Source organism: Bactrocera neohumeralis, chromosome 5 (assembly GCF_024586455.1).
Source record: "Bactrocera neohumeralis isolate Rockhampton chromosome 5, APGP_CSIRO_Bneo_wtdbg2-racon-allhic-juicebox.fasta_v2, whole genome shotgun sequence".
Classification (NCBI taxonomy): domain Eukaryota; kingdom Metazoa; phylum Arthropoda; class Insecta; order Diptera; family Tephritidae; genus Bactrocera; species Bactrocera neohumeralis.
This window is the reverse complement of record NC_065922.1, coordinates 72,623,930-72,647,605: the sequence shown is the minus strand read 5'-3', so window position 1 is coordinate 72,647,605 and position 23,676 is coordinate 72,623,930. Positions and strand designations below refer to the sequence as shown.

Here is a 23,676-nt window from a genome sequence, read left to right as displayed (position 1 = left end):
TTGTCCGTGTCAGCGGATATTTCACATGAAACAATGAGAGTAAGTACATATCATATATAATTTATGTGTAAGTTGTTCTTTCACTTTTGTTTTCAAATCCACATAATTCTAAAAGTGGATAAGTGCGACCGCATATTATCAACGCTTTGCATGACCAAAATAAATACACATATACACGTACATACATATGTATGTTCAAAATAATAAGTACATTCTTTTAAGCTGAAGTCATGATTGAGTTTTGGATGTTTGGTGAAGTCCACGAATGCAACTACGGGTTGATTTTTATTAAATTCCAGTGGCGTAGTTAAGGGGGGGCGAAGGGGGCCGTCGCCCCGGGCGCAACGTCTTGGGGGCGGCAAAGCGATCTTCGCTGTTTTTTAATATTCAGAAAAATACTTCAACAAATTTTTTTACAAAATTTATTATAAAAGATAAAGAGTTGTACACTGACAATGTAATAATCTGAATAACAATGAAAAATATTAATTTTTACTCGAATACTCTTTAGGCTTATATCTTTCTTCAAAATAGTGATAGAAAAGTGTACAAGATATAGGGCGAAAATGAGTTTTTTCTATGGCTTTTAATGACATGTCTTGTAAATTTACTATCAATTTCGTCAAAAACCGTATTGTGATAATTTTGGAACTTCAGAATTTGCGTGGCTTCTAGTTCCTAAATTTTACATACTTAATATCGAAGATATTTTGTAAAAATTCACTTTTGTTCGAACCAGCTCATGAAACTTGTAAGTAGATAGATAAAGGGGGGCGGCAGAACATCCTTGGCCCCGGGCACCCGAAGTTGTAGCTACGCCACTGTTAAATTCGATATGATAGTATCTTTTATAGTGAAAAGAAAATGCTGAATCCCCTCTTTGTAGGGGGCGTGGCAATTGATTGTTGATGTTAGCTTTCTAAGTGGTCAAAATAATAAGTACATTGTTAATTATTTTAAGATTTTCAGCAGATCGGACGATTTATTTTAATGGTTTGCTTTTTCGGTTGTATAGCTCCATGTTTAAAAGGCATTTAAAACTAAAAAATTGTATAGATGGGTAGAAAAGAGCATTGCATTACGGAGGAAAAGGAAATCGTCTTAATCCTCATAAAAGAGGGTCAAAGTCTTAGGAATATCGCTAACACATTAGGCCGTTCATTGTATTTCGTACAGAATTCCAAAGGATTAAAAATAATGTAGAAAATCGCAGTCGACCAAAATAGACACCAACAACAACAGACAACCGTATCGTCACTCTGGGTAAAAAGAACCCATTTATATCTTCAAGAATAATATCAGCCGATATCGGCAGCATAATATCTTCCCGAATAGCTCGACGAAGGCTGCATCGAGCTAGTTTACCTCGCAGGATAACCAAAAGAATACCATAAATGCAGAAAAAAAATTACAATAGGCGAAAAGTCATGCAAATTGGCCCAGCAAAAGTATTGAGAAAAAGTGGACGCGATGTCTTGTGGAGCGACGAAACAGAATTTAATTTGTTCGGAAATGATGCCCGACGGAGTTTTCGTCATTCGAAAAGCAAAGAATTGCATTCACAGTCTACAAAAAAGATCGTTAAACACGGTGGCGGCAACATAATGGTCTGGGGCGGTTTTTCGAGGTATGGTGTGAACCAATACATCGCATTTCAATACAATGATATCTTGAAAAACATTTATGTGGAAATTTCGGCAGGATAATGATCCGAAGCATACTTCGAGGTTGGTAAAAGATTGGTCCGAGGACAATGGTGGGAGTTCTCTTATGGCTTATGGCCATATCAATCTCCCGACTTAGATCCAATTGAAAACCTTTGGGGGGAGCTAAAGCAACGAATTGGGAAGCAAACGTTCCAAAATAAGGATCAGTTAGGGAATTTTGTTTAAAAAAAACCTTGTACTTCCAGTATGCCAAAACGAATCTCAAAAGGAATTGAAAATAACGGCGGATATACTAGATACAGATGAAAGAAGCAAATGAAAATCAAATAGGAGACAGAAAACTCAAACTAATACATTTTTTCATTCACAGATAACTGATATATGTACATATGTATGTACTTATTATTTCGTCCAGCCATTTTTTTAGTCTTTTTATTATTTGCTAGAAATTTAAGTCCCTAATTCAATTATTATTGCAAATATCTTTATTTTTATTATTTAAGTCATATATGGAATGAAATGTGATATTATTTCTCTTTACACATGAATAAAATAGAATTTTGTAGTCTTTGAATGCTAGACGGGCGTTTTTACTTATGATTTTGACCATTTGTGTATGTACATACATATGAACGTATTTAGGTAAAAATACAAAAAAGATTTTATGAAACTCACAAAATAAAAAAAAACTTATTTTCAAAACAATTTTAATCGCTCGTCGTCGTTTTGACGAAGGATGACTTCTTTTAGCTCTTAAAGACTTCGAATTATATGTATGCAACTATGTAGATATATTTTTGTTAATACTTACGGATATGTATATATTGTAGTATAGTATAATTTTTCTTTGAATTGCGTGCAACTGATATAAGTACACTATTCACAACGCACAGTTTAAACAAAACTGAACTCGTTCGCTTTGCTACTGACGCTATATGTACTGCAGCTAAAGCTGGAAAAAATAATATTTATGTCTCTGTGTTGAGATATTTAAAGAGTATAGAATGGCATAGCTTAAGCAGAGAACATAAAACATATATTTTATATTTTATGTTCTCTGGCTTAAGTGCCTTGGAGACGATCAAATAATTTCAACAACACTTTATGCTTCATTTGGTGACCGAAAGTAAAAGTAACTTAATTCATGTTGCAATAAATCAGCTATGAGCAAAAAATAGTAAGACTTCATTCGTAATTTTAAAATTCTTAATTTATTCTTTAAAATCTACATATGTCGTCCCCCTCAAAGTAATACCCACTGACCCTAATACACTTGCGCCAATGTTTTTTTAATCCTCGAAACAGTCGTTAAGATCAATTTCCGGAATAGGCATTCTAAATTTCTTCGATTTTATAACTATGTGACATGACTTTTTCATTTTCTGTTTAATTGCTTCCATTTTTTCTCGTATCGTGAACGATCCTCTGTAGGCAAACAGTCGTTTTTTACTTATTTCTGATACTGGTATAGTTGAAGTTTTTCAGCTCTCTTAGCCGTCCAATCGAGCATCATCGAGACTAAGAGAAGCGACCTCTTTGCGCTCTCGTAAAATTAATATTTCTTTGTCTCTTTGTTGAGAGATTTAAAGAGTAAAGAATGGCATAGATTAAGTGCACTGGAGACGATCAAATAAATGCAACAACCCTGCCGTATCGAACGAAATTTGCCAAAAGTTATGCCCGCAGTGAGATCGTAGGAAGCAGTTGTATGATTTTGCTTTCTGTCAGCTAAGAAAAAATTCAATTTTCGCGACGGCAGAAACGATGCTGAGTTTCCATTTACATTAGCAGTAGCAACATTGCTCAAATGGCTGCAACAACAACTATGCTCTCACTACCCAAGTGCGGCACGTCGCTCATTAAGTGAAGCAGCAGACAGACAAGATTTCGTACGAAAAAACTTCCAAGACAGTTTTGTTTTGTTATTGTTTTATTGAGTATTGTTTGAGCCAGGAATAATGGGATGCCCAACTCCTCTCTCACTGGAAAAGAGAGAACAATTGCTAAACGTCAAAACCACTTAAACTTTGACAGTTGACTGGATTGGGGAGGTTTTGACGTTTAGCAATTAGAAACGAGCGATGGCCAGATTGAAATCTTACCAAAAAATATATAAACGGAGGGATTTTTTGCATCGTTCAAGACCTCTTATCAAAAATGCAAAACAATGAGAATTAAATAAATTTATGAAATTTAAAGGTATTTGATGAAATGTTTTGTAATTTGAAACATCATAGTATTATTTTCAATTGAAAATTATTAAAAACTTTTAATGATTGAGAGCTAACAACCTTAAATCCTATTATTGGGTATTGAAAGGACAAAAGTCAGTTGTTATAATATTCTTTAAAAAGGTTTAAATAGTTTCTCCATATAATAAATAACCACTATTTAGTAATTTATATTCGTACTAAATGTTGGGTATTGGGTTAATAAATGCCCAAAAATTGTTATTTTGTTCGATCTGGCCATAAGGGAAAATGTTATAAAAAACGCTTATTTTGAGGCGCTCTCACACTGGAATAAGTTGGGCATCCCATTATTCCTGACAGAAATTAAGAGCTGCCCAATCTCCTGTCATTGGACATGAGAGAGCAACTCACCTACTTGACTTTGACAGTTGACTGCATGCGTAGGTTTTGACGTTTGGCAATTGGAACGACTGGTACTGCCAGATTGAAAATCTAACAAAAAGATATGTGAAGGCAGCGATTTGTTGCCGCCGCATTGAAAATGTAAGAAATCGCAAAGTTTAAATGTATTTGATAATATTTTTTGTTATGTAATGCATCATACTATTAATTTTCAATTGAAAATGATTATGAAAAAACATTGCATGAAAGCTAACAAGCTCGAATTCCTTTATTAAGTATTGAAGGTACACAAGTCGGTTTTTTTTTAATTTACTATGAAGTCATAAAAAAATTAAATAATTCTCCGCATAAATCCGCATAAACGTCCGATATGTAAGAATTTTTAATCGTAATTGTTGGGTATTTTAAGTAAAATGCTCAAACAATTTTGTTTTGTCCTATCTGGCTACATTGGAAATTGTTAATACGGTAATTTGACGTTTAGCAATCGCGCTCTCACATCCATTGTGAGATGAGTTGGGCATCTCTTTAACGCTGCCATTATCGCTGCTTACGCTGCTGCCAACTTGACTCACGCCCGTAACACATAGAGCGCGACATCTGTCAAATATTGAAATACACATGTTCTTTAAGACACAGTTATGTAGTTGTGCAGCTGCCTCAATAACTGTGTGCTTCAAAACTTGTGTATTTTAATATTTGACAGATATGTATGCACGAATCGAATTAATTTGGTGGTGGCACTGTCTGGCTAGGGGCAGCTCTTACGAAAATAAGGGTGTCCTAAGTTATTGCCCGATTTGCAAATACATATGTACATATACTCTCCGTCAATATATTAGACGTACCCGTTCTTGCGTTAGTATTCAGCTAGCAACTTTTATTTTGAATTCAATTAAATAAAAGTTGAAAAGTCTGCTCTCATACTTTAATAGTTCTTTGTCACTAGAATAAATTCACTTAAGTTGACTTGTTTTTTGGAAGAATGTAATTTCATTTTAATTGTTTTCTATCTATCTAGCAGTAGAATGCAATTAGAAATCGTTTATCAATTATGAAATTCTTAAAAAAAATATTCATTGAAATTTTAAAACATAAACCATTTATTGCTGAACATGCTGCAGCGTACTGTAGGCATGCTGCTTTGTGATTGGTGAATTGTTGCGCTCGCATGAAGTCTGCTCAACGATTTCTTGTTATGTGATTCGTATGTGATTCGTATGTGAAAGCAGAGAGGTTCGTTTCGTTCGCGAGCTCAAGGCGTGGCTAACAATGCTTTGTTGTTAATTCAGTAGAAATTTAGTTGTATGTCGAAGCATTGTGCTATTTCGAGAACTATGTTGTTGTTGGTTTATATTGATGTTTTTATCACATGGCTTCGTAGCGAAATTGCTTTGACCACAGTTATCAATTATAACCAGCACAAGTACCACAGTAATATTGAAAAAAGAGTTTTCTTGGCTCAAAAAAAAAAAAAATAAAAATAAAAATAAATTTTCTAAAATCAAGATTTAAAGAATATTGCAGTTTTTATGAGTTCTTCCTTTACGCCAAAGTGGCCAAACTATACTATACAATATATATTTACAACTACATATGTACATACATATATTGACTTTTAAATGAAAAAACATAAAGATCGAAAAATTATTTTTTTCACATACTTCAATTCGCAATTTTCGAGATTTTCATTTATATTCGTATTCTTGGAGATATGGTTTCGGCAATCTGCTCAATTCTAGAAAATTCACTTTGTTTAAGTGACTCACGTACCTCACATTCCTCAATTTTAATTTAAATTTCAAATTATGGTACAAACCATCGACTTCGACTTCCACAAATGTAGGCTTTGTTGATTTCCATAAATCCCTGAAAAATCGTCCAAAATCATTGGTTTATTTTCCAATGCTAAACGCTTTCAACTTTAAATTCCACTTTCTGATCCCAACAAAAAACACTTGGAACTGAAAATATGCATTTACCGCTCATGGACATGCTCCCAAAACATATGTATTTGCCACGGTGACAAACATTCAAAACTCATACACTGCATGATTTCCTAATTTTGCTTCCTGAATGGAAATGTGACAACATCGCAGAAAGCAATGGCAAAAGGAGCAACATAGCACCTGAGTCCTTTTTATAACATTTTTCAGCAACAATTTCCTGGCTCATTGTCAAAACTTCATTGTCGAGATGCTTGCATGTTTATAAATATGCATTCGCGTGTCTATTTTCTATCCTAAAGTAATTTCTTGAATAGTTATACGCGCTTACAATCATGTTCATTGTGTTTATCATATTTACTTAAGTTATATTTCAGATTATATTCAGCAAGAGTCTAAAAGTTTCTCTGGTGAGGCTACCAAAAACGCTTATTTAGATTTATTGGTTATTAAGCTTGCTTTATGCAATTCTGAAACCAAAAGCAGAACATATTGCTACAATAAGGAAGCGAGATTAAAATTGGACCAAAGACCACCATGTCGTATACGCAACAACTTTACACCATACATACTTACGTATGTATGCCTTTCAAAACATTATTAAAATATTTAATTCCTCTGTATAACGTTGTTGCAAGAAGTTGTCTGTAAATAATATATGCAAACGCTTGCTCTTTGTTCGAAAGTGAATCTGTAAGCTTAAGTAAATACTTGCATTGATAGTAATATTATTTCGCTCAATTGTGATATTTTCAAGTCCGCTGATGCTAACTGTGGTGAAATGCGCTCAAAACCACTGCAAATGCAATAACATTTCTTTCTCTGTATTGCAAGTTTTCTGATTGATTGTTCACAAAATGAGTCGAAGGGGAAATCGAGAGAGAGAGAGAGAGAGAGAGAAGAGTTTACTCAGTTTGAGTTCAGACAAACAACTTTTATTGCTCTCTATCGACAATTTCGCTTTTGGTGTGTCCCACTCCTTTCACATGGGAACTCGAATCGAGCAACTCTCTGTTAAACCCTTTTCATATCTGCTCAAACATTTACGCCGTACACAACTATTTTTCATTAGCTAGTTTTTTAATTTAATCAACAATTTCAAAAATAGCTTGTTGTATTATTGATTTTTGTTGGCATATTGCAATACATACAAAAATTATTTAATAAAATTCAATTATTGAAACATATTGTAAATATTCATTTGAAACCGTAAAGAATTACAAAACGAAAATGACTGCGCTTCGCATTTTCTCGTGAATCAATTACAAATAACTGTATACGCAAGTGTATGTAAATATATGACGCATTTTCCAAAACGAGAAAATCAGATTTGTTGGTATTTATTATAAAAGAATTTATTACAAAAAATATATTTATTAATATTGGTTATTCATTCGACGTCAGTAAGGCTACTGGCACAACAAAACAGGAAATAACATCAGTTCCGGGTGATGCGCACTTTTGTTCCCAACGGTCATTTTCCTCGTCATAGACTGATACACCATCGACACCAATAACCCATAGTTTATTATCTAGCGATACGCAAGCTTTATAACCATGGCCAACATTCAAAGAGCAAATCTGTGATATTTTTTCAAGAATACTCAGTTTGACATCAAGCAATTGACAAAAATCAACTTAATATACCTGTGACCATGTGTCCTGCTGAGGATCGTATCGTTCAACACCGCTATTGCTTAAAACATAAATGTGACCATTATGAACAGCTGCCTGTAATATAAAAAGTAGCAATAAACGTTGTATTTAGTTTTAATAGAGCTAAGAGGGCGACTAAATAAATCAGTAACTTTTTTCAATTAGACAATTTTGGTAAATTTTATTGAAGCGGAGCTACTTTTCCTGGTTTTGAAAACTCTAGGGATGAAATTAAATGGACTCTTATTGCAGCGACAGATTCACAGATAAATTGGAAAATTTCTGAGGGGATACGAATTTCGGTTACATAGATCCGCCTATAGTTAAAGAAATCCGAGGAGTCGAATGTTAATATTTAAACACTTAAGTAAAGTTGTCATATACTTTGACTCTTTCTCTTTCCACCAAATCATGACTTGATGAATTTTCTTCTAATATTAATAATTATTTTTTAATCTAACTTACAATATGTAAACTGCGCGGTTTAATCATATCCGCGCAAGAAGTCCAAGTATTCGAATCCGGGTTGTAGCATTCGACGGATTTTAAGGTGTTACGGTCGCTACTAATACTACCGCCAATTATGTAGATATCACCATTCAAAGTCACTGCACTGGCGTCATATCGTTCATTATTCATGTCGTTCACGTACTCCCAACCATCGGAAGTCGTGTATCTGGAAATAAACAAAAACTTTGCAAAAAGAATGTACATCTCTAAACTGAAGCGTCAAAAGTGGCATTTCGTTACGGTGTGTAGTCTATTAAAAAACCTAGAATTATTCCAAAGAAGTCGTTGACCCTAACACATCTTGCCTAAAGTGCTTTCACCTTTTGCTTTTGTTAAAGCTCACAATCGCCATCGTTAATTAATTCGTTACAGATTTATACGTATTTACCTTTCCACCGTCGACGTAACCTTATTATGCAGAAGAGATCGTCCACCAATCGCGTAGATTTTACTATCTAATTCGACAACGCAGTGTGAGCGTCTTGGTTGTTTCATGACGGGCAAATCTTGCCATGTCTTATTTCGTATATTCCAGCTGCGGACGATGTCGACTGCTGCATAATCTTTACTTCCGCCAATAAATAATAAGTTATCATCCTTTAAAATTGTCCTAAACTGATGGTAATCGAATTTTATTCTCGCATATTTCAGCCACATATTCTCAGCTTTGTTATATTGCAGCACCTTGGGATTAATCTATTCCAAAAATATTGTATTTACATTAATTTAAGATTACCAATTTTGAATATAAGCCACAGTGTGCGTTTACCTCCGAGCAAACTGCCAGCAATGTTTTCTCACCATAATTTCCACGAGGTTCTGTGAATCGCATATATTTCAGAAAATGTTGCATTGTTTCGCTTGGGTATTTCTAGAGTTATCATTTAATAAAATTTCAATTACACGTGTATATTTAGACTCACCCTCATGAAATTCTTTATTTCGTATTCGACGATTTTTTGTTTTAGAAGTTCGCATTTCGTTTCATCCTCTAGCGTATAAGCCCCCTGTATAGTGTATTCATCTATATTTGCCATAAGGAAGTCCACACAACTGCCTAAGGCATCGTCCAATTGTAACAGGATTGCTGCCTTCAGCATGGCACCGACATTGTTAACGGTAATAAGGGCCTGTCCGGTGTAACAAAAGGTTATTAGATGCTTAAAAATATCGCTATCTACATCATTTATCTCGATGATAGGATTATTGCCTTTATTGCCTTTAAAACGGTTCTCGAAGTAGGGACTCGCTGCTGCGAGTATCAAACGATGCGCGGGTACACTGAGCAATCCAAAAATTAAAAATATTAATCTAAATCATTTTATGTAAGCTGAGGAAAAAGTAATACTTACTGAGCCGTTGGGTTTGAAACTTTAAATGTCACATCGATTAGAGACTTTTCGCCGTACAACCTAACTATTTTCGCCATTAATTTCTCCATGAAGCGGTTCTGCTTACTGGAATCGGTCTGGAGAGCAAGTGTTTGGGTAGAACTTGAGGCCATTATTACTTACTGAACTTTCCTTTTGTAATAAAAAAGATACAATATTATATAAAGTGCTTTAAATAAGTAAATTGAAGTCGATCTTTGCTTTCAAGCAAAAACTCGAAAAGACTGGACCTTGAGACGATGAAATATATAAATTTTTACAAATCAGAAAATAATTTCAAGAAATCGAAATCGGACCACAAGTTTGCAAACTCTCAGATACCGAATATTTAATACCTAGTTTCTTTTTTTGACTTTTTGCTGAAAAATCGGCCAATAAGCTGTGATCTTATAATGTTGCGCCCTTATGTTATATAAGGGTAAAATTGAATCAATACTCCTCCAAATCCCCATAAATAACTGAAATAAAGATTATCTAACTGTTATTTCTCCGACTCGATTCGTGATCGACTTCTGAAAATAAAGGTCGAGTCTCAAAAATCGATTATTTTTCAAGTAAACTTGTTACTCAAGTAGAATCGAATCCTTGCTTACTACCATTCCCTCGAACCGAACAATGAAAATACCATTTCGACATCTTTCAGTGTGCACTGCTTCCTTGCAGTTATACTACTTAAAATATGTATGTATCTATGTAAAATGAGTTTAACTTAGATAAATCGCATTTATTATTTTTGAAAATGTTGAACTTCAAATGCAATCGTCTTAAAAACGCTCTTATGTAAGCGGCCGGAAACTATAAGTTAACATAACACCGAATCCGGGGGTTTACCAATATACTAAATATTGTAAATTAGACACACTGAGCGCTGCAATTATTAATCGCTCTCAACTGTTGACTCATACTTTGCGTCGGACCGGATAAGATCTCGGCACAGAATGCATAGTATGTATGTATGTGAAAAATGAATATTCTTTGTTGTTCTACTTGCTTTCACAAACTACGAAGTTATTCAAAACGTTGATGTATTTCCCGTTATTACAATAAAGTGCAAAAACAATAACCGAAATGACTAACACTTATGCTTATCAATATCTTAATTAATTTGTTGTAAATACTTACGGATATCTAGTAGATGTATTTGGTGTGAATGTAAACTCACTCGTCACAGCACAAATTTAAGAAGACTAAACTGGTTCACTTTGCTATTCGCGCAATACTGCAGCTAAAATATTTTTCTACATCCGAACTAAGTGCAACGATAACACAGAGAAGAGACCACTTCACCCTCTCACAAATATAACATTTATGTCTCTGTGTTGATGAGGTCTAAAGTATGTTAACAGAACAGTGTTACATAGTTCTGCTCTGAGAGTAGCCAGCCTATATGATAAGTCTAGTATTTCATTAAGATCATTTGACATTACCAATTCGGCAATGGTCTGCTGTCTGCTTATGTGAAACTCAGATTTCTAAAAGACAACCTTCCCACTTCTCTAATGTCCCAAAACTGATTTAACATACATATGTATGTATGTATAAATGTCACTGACACACCCATCACCCTGCTGTAAAACACAAATCTTCGAACAAAAATACCAATTGGAAAAGGGCTTGCTGAGAGGACCTATAATCTCCCATCTAACTCCCCTTCAACCTCTGGCATTTCATCAGGGGTAGATATCGGAAGAACTCTCATAATGGCAGGGAATTCAATATTGATTATCATTTTTTACACGAGAAAACTAAAATTACCGCAAGTGTTTTGGTTTCTGATAGAATTCCATGAAAAATAGTATGAAATAATGTGAGTCATTTGAGTTATAAAATTAATAAGAAATAAAAAAATTTCCCAAAAATAATCAAACTTTAACTGTTAATATCTTTTAAACGGTTGGGTTTACGAAAAAATCATAGGAAACTTTTTTTAGGGCATTCAATTTCCTACAAAATCTAAGAATCAAGATATTTTTTCAAGTAGTTGGAAGCGAGATATAAATTTTTCTATCTGATAATAATAAAAGTAGAAAACTATATGTAGGAGGACCTTCCCGTTACAATTAAAAACTCATATTTGGAGAGGCTTTCTTAGAGGTGTCTAGGAACCTATTTTTCAGAGTACCAATCGAATTTTTTTTTTTTGAATCACCCTAATATACATATATATATATATCATTTAGATTAATTAGTTACTTTTGCTTGCCTTTCGACGCTCTAAAACCAATAGCAGAACATGCTGCTACAATACCGACGCGGGAGCAAAGTTAAATCAAAAGTCACCATGGCGTATACGCAACAACTTGAACAGAGTATATTTTTAGGGTAAAATCGTGTCACTATATAAATGGATATGTAACATATAGATATGTCTGCCATTCCAAACATTATTAACCATAAACTCAGTCATTACTACAAGATTGAATTCCGCTGGCTAACAATTTAAATGAGTTCAATGACTGCATCACATCAATTTGAATCTCTGGATATTACAACACATATAAAAATTATGTGATAAATTTTAAATTTTCTCACATATTTTATATACTCGTTTGAAACGATCGTTGAAAGAATTGAAAAATGAGAAGGAATGCCTTTCAGGTCTTCCTCGATGCGCTTTTGCCAAATCTCTACAATCCACTGATAGCATGTTTTTTTGTGGTTCTGTAAACATCGAGGATGCAAGGAATGTTAAATAAAACCTTTAGGAGTTTGCCGCTTCTTGCAAAAAGAGAAAATCAAACATATTTATGGTATTACTCATAAGAAAATTTATTTAAAAAGGTATAAAAAGAGCACCTTTCTCTCAAAAAAAATATTAATAAAAATAAAAATAAATTTTCTAAACTTATCTGTGTTGAAAAGGTTTAAATAGAATCGCAGTTTTTGAGATTTATTTCTTCATGCCAAAGTGGCCGGACTATATGTCATCTTTAATGTACAATATTTACCTACAATAGAACCGTCTTTTCAAATAAATAGCTAAAAGAATTGACCTTTAAATGAAGGGCTTCAAATTCAAAAACTTATTAATTTTTACAGAAATAATCTTCAATTCCCAATTTTTAAGCTTTTCTCCTTAATTAGGGTTTATTGCAAATCACTTAGTACCAGAATTTTTCTCAGTTTAACATTGTTTGATACGAATCAGTTGACGCATTTTTTCAAAATGGCATTACTTCTTCATGTCCAACTTAATTTACTGCAGAACCTATTCCGGTGATAAAATGCACACAAATTCCATTCCAAATTCCATTGTCGCCTGCAGTGGATTCAGCAAAATCACCAACACAATTTTACTCGTGAATTTCAGCCTTACCAACTGAACACTAAATAAGTAATTTGAAAAACGGAACTCAAGTTTGTGTAAATATTTGGTACCCCAGTCCTAGTTCGAAGATTTTAGAGCTATAACTGGAAATATTTCTTCAAACACGGTGGATGTGATAGAATCCCAGTGTCAGTAAAAGCGCCAACAGTGTGTCTGTTTTCTTTCCCAAAGACATTCCTGGAAAAGTTATATGCGTCTACAATTATGTTCATTGTGTTTATCATATTTACTTAAGTTATCTTTCAGATTAAACCAAACGCAAAACATTTTGCTTCAATATTGAAGCGAGATTGAAATTCGATCAAAGACCACCATGTCGTATACGCAACAACTTGAACGGAGGGTATAACTACATAACTATGTAAATAAATGAATACGTAACATAAAGATATGTATACCTTTCAAACATTACAAACCATACACTGGGGCATTATAAAAAAATTGAATTCGCTGTATAACAGTTGTTGCAAGATGAGATGTCTGTAAATAAAATATGCAAGCGCTTGCTCTTTGTTTGAAAGCGAATCTAAAAACTTAACTAAATACTTGCATTGAGAGTAATACAATATTATTTCGCTCAATTGTGATATTTTCAAGTCCGCTGATACTGATTGTGGTGAAATGCGCTCACCTTTTTCAAAACCACTGCAAATGCAATAACTTTTCATTATCTGTATTAGAAGTTTTCTGATCGATTGCTCATAAAATGAGGCGAAGTAGAAAGCGAGAGAGAAAGAGAGAAGAGTTTACTCAGTCTGAGTTCAGACTAACAACTTTTATTGCTCATTGTCGGCAACTTCGCTTTTGGTGTTTCCCTTTCCTTTAACATGGGCAACTCGAATCGAGCAACTCTATGTTAAACCCTTTCATATGTATATTCTCAAAAACTTGTACGCTTCATTTACGCCGTACACAATAATATTTATACCCTGAACAGGGTATATTAAGTTTGTCACGAAGTTTGTAACACCCAAAAGGAATCGTCGGAGACCCTATAAAGTATATATATAAATAATCAGTATGTCGAGCTGAGTCGATTTAGCCATGTCCGTCTGTCTGTCCGTCTGTCTGTATATATACGAACTAGTCTCTCAGTTTTTAAGATATCGTTTTGAAATTTTGCAAACGTCATTTTCCCTTCAAGAAGCTGCTCATTTGTCGGAACGGTCGATATCGGGCCACTATAACATATAGCTGCCATACAAACTGAACGATCGGAATCAAATGCTTGTATGGAAAACTTTCACATTTGACAAGATATATTCACGAAATTTGGTATATGTTATTGTTCAAGGCAACAATGTAATCTCCGAAGAAATTGTTTAGAACGGATTACTATAGCATATAGCTTCCATACAAACTGAACACATAGTTACTAACAGAAATGCACCTGTGAAGGGTATTTAGCTTCGGTGCAATCGAAGTTAACGTTTTTCTTGTTTTCATTAGCTATTATTTTAATTTATTCAACAATTTCGAAAATATTTTTTGTATTATTGATATTTGTTGGCATATTGCAAAAAACCTAAAACGACTGTGCTTTGCATTTTCTCGTCAATCAATTACAAATAACTGTATACGCAAGTGTATGTCTTGTCCTGATTCTGTAGACATCGAGTTGTAAGAGTATATTAACTAAAACCTGTGTAGCATACAAAATACGTGCCGCATTTTCCAAAGCGAGAAAATCAGATTTTTTGATATTTCTTAGAAGAGAATTTGTTATAAAAAAATATTTATTAATATTGGTTATTCAATCGACGTCAGTAAGGCTACTGGCACAACAAAACAGGAAATAACATTAGTTCCGGGTGATGCGCACTTTTGTTCCCAACGGTCATTTTCCTCGTCATAGACTGATACAGATATTTTGTTACCGGAGGAGAAAATAGCCCATAGTTTATTTTCTAGCGATACGCAAGATGTAATACTTTGGCCAACATTTAAAGAGCAAATCTGTGAAATTTTGTCAAGAATATTTAGTTTAAGATCAAGCGATTGGCAAAAATCAACTTAATATACCTGTGACCATGTGTTCCGTTGAGGGTCGTACCGTTCAACTGTACCGTTTGCAGGGAAACAGCCAACAACATAAATGTGACCTTTATGTGCAGCTACCTGGAATATAAAAAGTAACAATTAACGTTGTATTTAGTTTTAATAGAGCTAAGAGGGCGACTAAATAAATCAGTCACTGTTTTCAATTAGACAATTTTCGTAATTTTTATTGAAGCGGAGCTACTTTTCTTGGTTTTGAAAACTCTAGGGAAGACTTGCAACGGTGAAATCAAATGGACTCTTATTGTAACGGTAATCTCATTCACAAATAAATTGGAATACTCTGACAGGATATGAATTCCTGTAGTAAAAGAGATCCAAGGAATCGAATGTTAATATTTAAACACTTAAGTAAAGACGTGGTAAAGAAGGGTATATTTCTTCGACTCTTCCTCTTTCTTCCAAATTAGGACTTGATGAACGTTGTACTTATATTAATAATTATATATTAATCAAACTTACACCAGGTGAATGCTTATATTCTCTCATATTCGCGCACGAAGTCCAAGTATTCGAATCCGGGTTGTAGCATTCGACGGATTTTAATAAGCTAAAGTAGTCCTTTACACCGCCTATTACGTAGATTTTTCCATTCAAAGCCACTGTACTGGCGCCATATCGTCCAACATTTAAGCTGCTCACGAACTCCCAACCATCAGAAGTCGTATATCTGGAAATAAACAAAAGCAATGAAAAAAGAATGAATATCTCTAAACTGAAGCGTCAAAAGTGGCATTTCGTAACGTTGTGTAGTCTATTAAAAAACCTAGAATTATTCTAAAGAAGTCGTTGACAATGTCAAAGAGTTGGAGTTTTCTAAAGTCAGAGTCAATCAATCATAACATATCATTGAGTTCCCGCCTTCTTAAATGTAGAAGTACCTTATTTTGTGCACCATCCATACCACCCTAACACATCTAGTCTAAAGTGCTTTCACCATTAAGCATAAAGTTAACCTTTAATTGTTAAAGCTCACAATCGCCATTGTTAGGTTATTTGTTACAGATTTAAACGTATTTACCTTTCCACCGACGACAGAAGCTTTTCCCCATCAAAACCACCAATTGCGTATATTTTACCATTTAATTCAACAACGCTGTGCGAGTTTCTTGCTTGTTTCATGGCGGGCAAATATTGCCATGTCTTATTCCGTATATTCCAGCTGCGGACGATGTTGGATGTTGTTTCATCATCTTTGTTTTCACCGCCAGTAAATAATATATTATCATCCTTTAAAATAGTTCTATGAAATTGGTAATTGAAATTTATACTCGCATATTCCTGCAACTTATCCTCAGTTTTGTTATACTGCAGCAGCTTGGAATTCGTCTATTCCAAAAATATTGGACGTACATTAATTAAAGAATATCATTTTTGAATATAAGCCACAGTGTGCGTTTACCCATGTTTCCACACAACAAAGTGCGAGCAATGTTTTCTCACCACAATTTGCTGCGCTGACCCCACGTGGTTCTGTAAATCGCATGTTTATGTTTGTTCGTGCTTCCGGCTTACTGATCCACGAAAACGCCTTGAAGGCCAGCAACTCACAGCCTGGTAACGGCCGTATGCGTCTCAACAGAAAGTCCGCATCGAATTGAGTAAGCCGGAGACAAGCTATTAAAAGCGGCAGTTGTTCTTCACGCGCAGGAACGTCGTAGTTGAACCAACGGTTTATGGCATCGAAAGCATCTTCCTCACGTGTTATATTCAAATTGTCAGATTCCAGAATATATTTAAATCTTTCAACATCAAAATTCAGAAACTCATCGCTTTGGCTGATCTAGTATTATCAGAAACAAAATTTCAATTACACAAGTACCGCTATTGTGAAACATTACGTGTATATTTAGACTCACCTCCATGAAATTCCTTGTTTCGTAGTCAATGAATTTCTGCTTAAGAAGCTGACATCGGGTTTCTCGCTCAAGCATATAAGCATCGTGTAATGTGTATTCACTTATATTTGCCATAAGGTACTCCACACACCTTGTTATGGCATCGTCCAATTGTAATAGGATTGCCGCTTTCAGCATGGCACCGACATTGTTAACGGTAATCAGCGCCTGGCCGGTGTAACAAAAGGTTGTTAGACGTTCAAAAATATCGCTGTCTACATCATTTATCTCGATGATAGGATTATTGCCTTGATCGCTATTGAAAATATTCTCGAAGTAAGGACTCGCTGCTGCGAGTATCAAACGATGCGCGGGTACACTGAGCAATCCAAAAATTAAAAATATTAATCTAAGTCATTTTATGAAAGCTGAGGACAAAGTAATACTTACAGAGCCGTTGGATTTGAAACTTTAAATGTCACATCGATTAGAGACTGTTCATCGTAGAACCTAAATATTTTCGCCATTAATTTTTCCATGAAGCGGTTCAGAGCACTGGAATCGCTCTGAAGAGCAGGTCTTTGAATACAACTCGTGGCCATTATTAGTTACTGAATTTTCCTTTTGTAATAAAATTTGCAATTTTAAATGAAATGCTTTAAATAAGTAAACTCAAGTCGATCTTTGCTTTCAAGCAAAAACTTGAAATGACTGGACCTTGAGACCATGAAATATATTTTTTAAAATCGGACTACAAGTTTGCAAACTCTCAAATACCGAATACGTAGTGCCCAGTTTTTACGGCTCATTTTTTACCGTTTACTGAAAATAACGGTCAATCTGTGAGATATAAGGTTGAATTTCAGGCAACAGCCCTCCTTATAATAATGCGCAATTGCGTTAAGAATAGATAATATTGAGTCAATACTAACACTATTCCCATTTTCGAATTACCGTTTCGGTTTGTATACATACAAGGTCTGTCGCAAAAGAAACAGAACATTTTAAATATTACTGTTTTTGATGGCGCCACCTATTGGTGGGTATATGAAATAAAAAGTGTGATCTCTTGTTGACATTTCGTAAACATTTTAAGACAATTGGATAAATACAATCGATGTTATCGATCAAACAGTGACAACAGCTTTTGGTCATCGGTCGTAAAATGCATTTTGAACAAAGAGCAAATATTAAATTTTGTTTTAAACTTGGGAAAACGTTTACAGAAAGATTTCAAATGATGAAAAAAGTTTGTGGTGCTCAATGCCTATCTCGCAGTAATGTGCATGAGTGGTTTAAGCGATTCCAAAAAGGTCGTGAGGGCCTCTGTGACGATCAGAAGTCGGGCCAAAAAAAGTCGCCTTCAGAAGTCAAAAATAAAGACAATGCTGATTTGTTTTTACGATTCCGAGGGTATTGTACACTGAGAGTTCGTCCTACCTGACCAAACGATTAATGCTGCGTTTTACTTTGGTGTTATGAAGCGTCTTTTGTCACGCATTCGTCGTGCTCGACCACAATACCGTGAGGCAGGGTCCTGGCGCCTGTTGCACGATAATGCGCCGTGTCATCGGTCGACGCTTGTCACTGATTTTTTGACAAAAAAGTCCATATTAACCATTAATCACTCACCCTACTCACCTGATCTGGCACCCTGTGATTTTTACCTTTTTTGGAAAACTTTTGGAAAACATTTGCCTATGAGAGGACACTGGTTTCAGGACATTTCAGCTATCCAAAAGGCGACGACCGATATTCTCAAGAGCATTCCGAAAAATGACCTTAAACACTCATTTGAAATGCTAATTGAGCGCGCTAAACACTGTATCGAAGCACAAGGAAACTACTTTGATTAAAAAATATAACTTTTGAAAAATATTAATTTTTTTTTTAACAGTCCTGTTTCTTTTGCGGCAGACCTAGTATATTTCGGTCAATATGTGAGTTACTGTGTTACTCTCTTTCTGATAACGTTGTATAAGTAATCTATAAGATAAGATTGATAATCTTATCAGTGATCGTGGAATATTGAATATATGTATTAATATTTCAGTTTTTCTCCACATCCGTTACAGTGGGCATTAGATGCATTATTTACTTTTTTTAAATAAGCATTCACCAAGAAATCAAATTTAATAGAAATAATCAATAAATTTATAGCTGGATACTTTTTAATCGCGAGGTTTGTTGTGCTCGCATATTGAGCTTCAATACACTGTGGAACATTTTTGGGATTATTTTAAAATTTAAAAGGTTATAAAAAAAAACTGACACATACGAACGCCAAACCCTTTGAGGGTTTTACTATACTGACCTAGTACCATCACCCTGACTTGGAATTTCTCACCCCCCAGATTAGCTGTTGTACTGTGATATTAGTCACATAACTGTAAAATCGAATGTTAAGATTCGATTATTGAGTGACTTCTCGAGTCCAAAACGGAGTTCGGGGTTTTACCAATATACTAGATATTGGAAATTAGACACACTGAGCGCTGCAATTACGAAGCGTTCTCAACTGTTGTATGTATGTACATATGTATGTATATATGTGCAAAATAAATATTCTTTGTTGTTCTACTTGCTTTCATAAACTGCAAAGACGTATTCAAAACGTCGATGTAATTCCCGTTATTTCAATAAAGTATAGAAACAATAATCGAAATGAATAATACTTATGCTTATCAACATCTCTATTATTTTCTTGTAAATACATACCGATATCTAGTAGATGTATGTATATGGTGTGAATGTAAACTTACTCGTCACAGCAGCAATTGAAGGTAATTGAACTGATTCACTTTGCTATTCGCACAATACTGCAGCTAAAATATTTTTCGACATCCGAGCTACTAAGTACAGCGATAACTTAGATAAGCGATCTCTTTGCGCTCTTGTAATAATAATATTTCTCTGTCTCAATCTCTGTGTTGAGAGATTTAAAGAGATTATAATGACTTAGATTAAGCAAAAATAAAATGAAATGAAACTCTTTAGTTTCAGAAAGAGAGAGAGCTGCCACTGCTGAAAAATATTACATTGGGCATTTTATAAAGAACTTTTGGGTAACCACATTATTTTTGTGTGCTTGGTTGCCCAGTGTGGTAGGCCCATATACATTCATAATTTTACAAACTACTGACATCTAATTTTGCAGAACTTCAACAACGCACTAATTTTTGCAGTTCGTTTTAGCGTTATTCTTCTAGCATACCGCCTTTTTCACTAACTGCTGATTGACGACACCCTTATTGTGTTTTGTTGCCAGCTCAGAAAACAGATCAGGGTCCGCTGCCAAGCTGACAAGCGAGAGAGTAAGAGAGAGTAAGAAAAGAGTTTTATACACTTTTGCTGTCTATCAGCTAACTGGTTTCTACGGGAAATCCAAATTTCTCGAAGGTAGAAGTGGTGATGAGTTTTTCTGAAATTCTGAAAGTGACCAATTTAGGTCCGATATCATTTTCTCAAGTTATTACCAACTTTTGCTAGTGGTTAGGTACATTTAATTGCTCAGAATCCAATCTAAAGAACCTTCTTAAACAAATGTCGTGGATTCTCACGTCATCCTACGTCAAAGAGTGAAGGGTGTAGCGTTTTTCACTGTGCACTTACATTGCGCGCCCATAAGCTAGGTCATATCAGCTGAGTCGGGCGTACGTTCTACGTTTTTGACTGGCTAGCCTTTAAGACTTACGGATCTAAACGGGGTTAGTTCACCGAAATAACAGCCCTTGGCCGGTTAATATCCGGGTCAATTCCGGTGCATAGAACCGGCTGTTGTGGGAATTGCTTAAGAACTTTCTCGGAGATCTCAGTCGTACCCAACACTAAAACTAACAGTTTATCCGATTTCAAAGCTAAATTTACACTCAATTATTTGATTGACCGCGCTCGATGTGTCTGAGTTCGAGTTATGTTCTTTCGACGTTTTGAGCCGTCGGTTGTCAAGAAATATAATATGTGTAAGCTGACAGTTCGGTCTGAGAGCTATCAGACAAGTAAGCATCATATAACGCAGAGAGCTTAAAAACCAAATCCCGCTTATTCATAAACGTGGTTGTATATGTATAGATTTAGAATTTTTTTTTATTACTAACCCTAAAACATATATGTATGTATGTATATTCCTTATTTAATTTACAAAAATAATCGTTATTCAACATCCAACAAATTCACGGTCTGCCGCGCATATACAGCGGTCGCAGTGTCTCATTGGGGCCCGGTATGTATTCGTTCATATTGAGTGACAATGTGCTGGGAAAATTCTTACCCTTCACTTCACGATTTATGCGATAGCTGCTGCGATACGGCTGTAAGGCATTCGCGTATGTATGTATACCGTATGGCGGCGGCGCTGCATGCTGCGACATATCTATCAAAGCGGCAGTCGCGGCAGCATGCTGTTGACTATTAATGGGCTCGGCTGCCAATATGGGCGGTGAACGGACGCCATAGTCCATTGGTGCAGCATTGATGGCGGCCGCCAATGGTGGGTGTAGCGCATGCGCTGCAGCATTGACGGCATTTTGTGCTGCCGCGGGCGGCGCATTGCCGTTTAAGTACGGACTTACGGGCACAATAAGCGGACGCGTCGGTATCAATTGCAGATATTGTACGCCTGTTTCCGGCATTACGTGTGGCAGGTACTGCATTAGAACGGGTGTGGCTTGTGGTGCGTTATTGTTGGCAATGCTGTTGACATTCGGCGACGCGGCAATTGCGGTTAAAGGCGCCGCATGCGGCATGCTATTACCGTTATTATATGTTTGTATTGGTGTAAAATTATTCTCGACCTCGGGCAATTTGAAAGATGCCTTAAAGTGGTTGGTATTTGTGTTGCTGGTCGTGCTGCTGTCTGCGTGCACGTTAGTGTTGCCACCTTGCGCGGCATTGTTAGAGAATTGTGCAGCAAAGTGTCCGTAGTTGGTGGCATAGGCATTTAACGAGTTCAATTGGGCGTCCTGTGGGCTCGGCTTGATCAGCAATGCGGGATTTGAAGATGAAACGGCAATATTTTTACCAGATTTGCCATTTATTTCCGGTATGGAGACAGGATTCGCATCTGACCGTGTTGTCATGTAGAATATTAAGAGCGTGAATAGTAGTGTCTGGCTTTTTTGTGCGATCCATGTGGATCTATCCAAGGTGAGCACGCCAAGCAGCATCTAATTGAGAAAGTGAGTGGTTACTTCTATACAACTTGTTTAGGTTTTATTAAAATAATTATAAAAAAGTCAATGCAGTCTTATAAATACATGTGAGAGCTACAAACAAGTTTTCCAAGCATCGTTGGGGGCTTAATAGTTGCGTTTACCCCCTTTAGTAGTAGAGAAAGGACTTCAAAACTATAGTGCTGCTTCGTGAGAAATGCTTCTGATGTCTGTTATACCCCAAAGTGGGCTGGAGATGGTGAATTACAGCTGCTGAGTGTTTATCAAGTACGTTTTCGGTCGGGTTTACGACATTCGGTTTTCGAAAAAGAGATGACACGCCTTCAACTAGTTTCAATTAATTTTTCGCAAAACTCAACAACGTGAAATACAGTGCAGTGCCTGTCTGCTCTTCCGGAAGTATTACTACGAGACACCTAGAAAAACTTCAAGTGACTTTTATCATATCATCGAACGTTTGCTTATTCGGTGGACCAAAATTTTTTGCCAAACTTCGAGCTGAGTCGGTTTAGCCATGCTCGTCTGTTCGTCGGTGTGTATGTAAATACGCGTACTAGGCGATATTCGTGCCTCAATCATTGCGTCAGTATAGCAAGACATCGTTATATTGGTGCAGTTATTTGCTTGCTCGAACATGCCACTAGTCTCTCAGTTTTAGAGATATCGATCTGAAACTTTGCTAACGTGCTTGGCACTCCAAAAAAACTGTTCTTTTGTACGCAATCGGATCAATATAGGCGCCAGCAAGCTCAAGTGCTTGTATGGACAACTTTTTTATACCAAAAACCGAACCGTACCGAACAAATTCAAATCGAAACACTACCTATAGACCTCTCAAAATTAAGTTATTGTATGGATATTGCAACCGAAATTAACATTTTTACTTTTTTTGTAAATTATTTTCAAATTAATTTTGCGTTTATTGCACATAGAAAGGTCTTTGCTGTCTTGGCTTACATTTCGGATTATCCACTAACAATTGTAGTTTTTGTAATATATATTTTTCTGGTTTATATATGGTATATGTATGCTCTTAGCGTCTTTATATCACTGCACTTTCTTCGCTGACAATCGCTTAATAACGCTCATGACGGCCTTCATGGCTTATTTAACATTGCAAGTCTGTAGCCGCGTGGCTTTTATAAGCCAACCATAAATTTAATCAAAATGCCGTATTTATTTGCAACTTGTGCTGTAACATGTTTGTTTACAACAACCATTCCTCATATATTTTCACCAATTTTCCACTTTTCTGCATTTCCCCTTCGGGCAGAAACCAACTGGAACTGTTGGAGTGTGCGCGGTTGCCACAAAAGCCAGCAAAAATGCATAACAAGTTGTATGCTTGTGTGTGCGTGTGTTTGTGCAAAGCCGGTTTATTTCATGGCCAATGTCAGCTGTGCATGGACTGAAATATTTCAGGAAGCCTCCAAATTGATGGTGTGTCTAAAAAACAGAAAGAAATTTGTGTTATAGAAACAACAAACTCAAAAATTAATAATAAAATTAAAAATATT

The 23,676-nt window shown here is 35.5% G+C and overlaps 3 protein-coding genes across 4 annotated transcripts; all 3 read right to left on the bottom strand.

Annotated features, from left to right (window-relative positions):
• Nucleotides 1–7,531: 7,531 nt before the first annotated feature.
• LOC126760672 (kelch-like protein 28) lies at nucleotides 7,532–11,002 on the bottom strand. Its single transcript, XM_050476492.1, has 8 exons — nucleotides 10,887–11,002; nucleotides 9,726–9,896; nucleotides 9,297–9,654; nucleotides 9,143–9,244; nucleotides 8,762–9,069; nucleotides 8,329–8,539; nucleotides 7,855–7,938; nucleotides 7,532–7,788 (listed from the first exon to the last, which is right to left on the bottom strand). The coding sequence occupies exons 2-8, from the start codon at nucleotides 9,875–9,877 to the stop codon at nucleotides 7,594–7,596; spliced, it is 1,410 nt and encodes a 469-aa protein (XP_050332449.1). The 5' UTR covers nucleotides 9,878–9,896; nucleotides 10,887–11,002; the 3' UTR covers nucleotides 7,532–7,593.
• Nucleotides 11,003–14,810: 3,808 nt separating this feature from the next.
• Nucleotides 14,811–19,795, bottom strand: LOC126760670 (kelch-like protein 17). 2 transcript variants are annotated; one of them, XM_050476491.1, is made up of 9 exons: nucleotides 19,707–19,795; nucleotides 17,439–17,609; nucleotides 17,010–17,367; nucleotides 16,553–16,933; nucleotides 16,422–16,479; nucleotides 16,172–16,343; nucleotides 15,613–15,820; nucleotides 15,115–15,210; nucleotides 14,811–15,048 (listed from the first exon to the last, which is right to left on the bottom strand). In XM_050476491.1, exons 2-9 carry the CDS (start codon nucleotides 17,588–17,590, stop codon nucleotides 14,842–14,844), a joined length of 1,632 nt encoding a protein of 543 aa, XP_050332448.1. In that variant the 5' UTR covers nucleotides 17,591–17,609; nucleotides 19,707–19,795; the 3' UTR covers nucleotides 14,811–14,841. The 2 variants fall into 2 exon arrangements, with proteins under 2 accessions (XP_050332448.1, XP_050332447.1); XM_050476490.1 differs by having other exon boundaries at nucleotides 16,172–16,479.
• A 1,365-nt stretch (nucleotides 19,796–21,160) lies between these two features.
• LOC126760046 (uncharacterized) lies at nucleotides 21,161–22,153 on the bottom strand. The gene has a single exon (XM_050475385.1). It carries the CDS (start codon nucleotides 22,151–22,153, stop codon nucleotides 21,161–21,163), a length of 993 nt encoding a protein of 330 aa, XP_050331342.1.
• Between the last annotated feature and the right edge of the window lie 1,523 nt (nucleotides 22,154–23,676).

Bases quoted from the DNA above. Each gene is read 5' to 3' on its own strand.
- LOC126760672 (XM_050476492.1), bottom strand. From the start codon at position 9,877: ATGGCCTCAAGTTCTACCCAAACACTTGCTCTCCAGACCGATTCCAGT. The intron at 9,070-9,142 runs GTAAACGCACAC...TTTTTGGAATAG, and splicing joins TGCTGGCAGTTTGCTCGGAG to ATTAATCCCAAGGTGCTGCA. The intron at 7,789-7,854 runs GTATATTAAGTT...AAAATATCACAG, and splicing joins AGCAGGACACATGGTCACAG to ATTTGCTCTTTGAATGTTGG.
- LOC126760670 (XM_050476490.1), bottom strand. From the start codon at position 17,590: ATGGCCACGAGTTGTATTCAAAGACCTGCTCTTCAGAGCGATTCCAGT. The intron at 16,934-17,009 runs GTGAGTCTAAAT...TGATAATACTAG, and splicing joins AAACAAGGAATTTCATGGAG to ATCAGCCAAAGCGATGAGTT. The intron at 16,480-16,552 runs GTAAACGCACAC...TTTTTGGAATAG, and splicing joins TTTGTTGTGTGGAAACATGG to ACGAATTCCAAGCTGCTGCA.
- LOC126760046 (XM_050475385.1), bottom strand. From the start codon at position 22,153: ATGCTGCTTGGCGTGCTCACCTTGGATAGATCCACATGGATCGCACAA.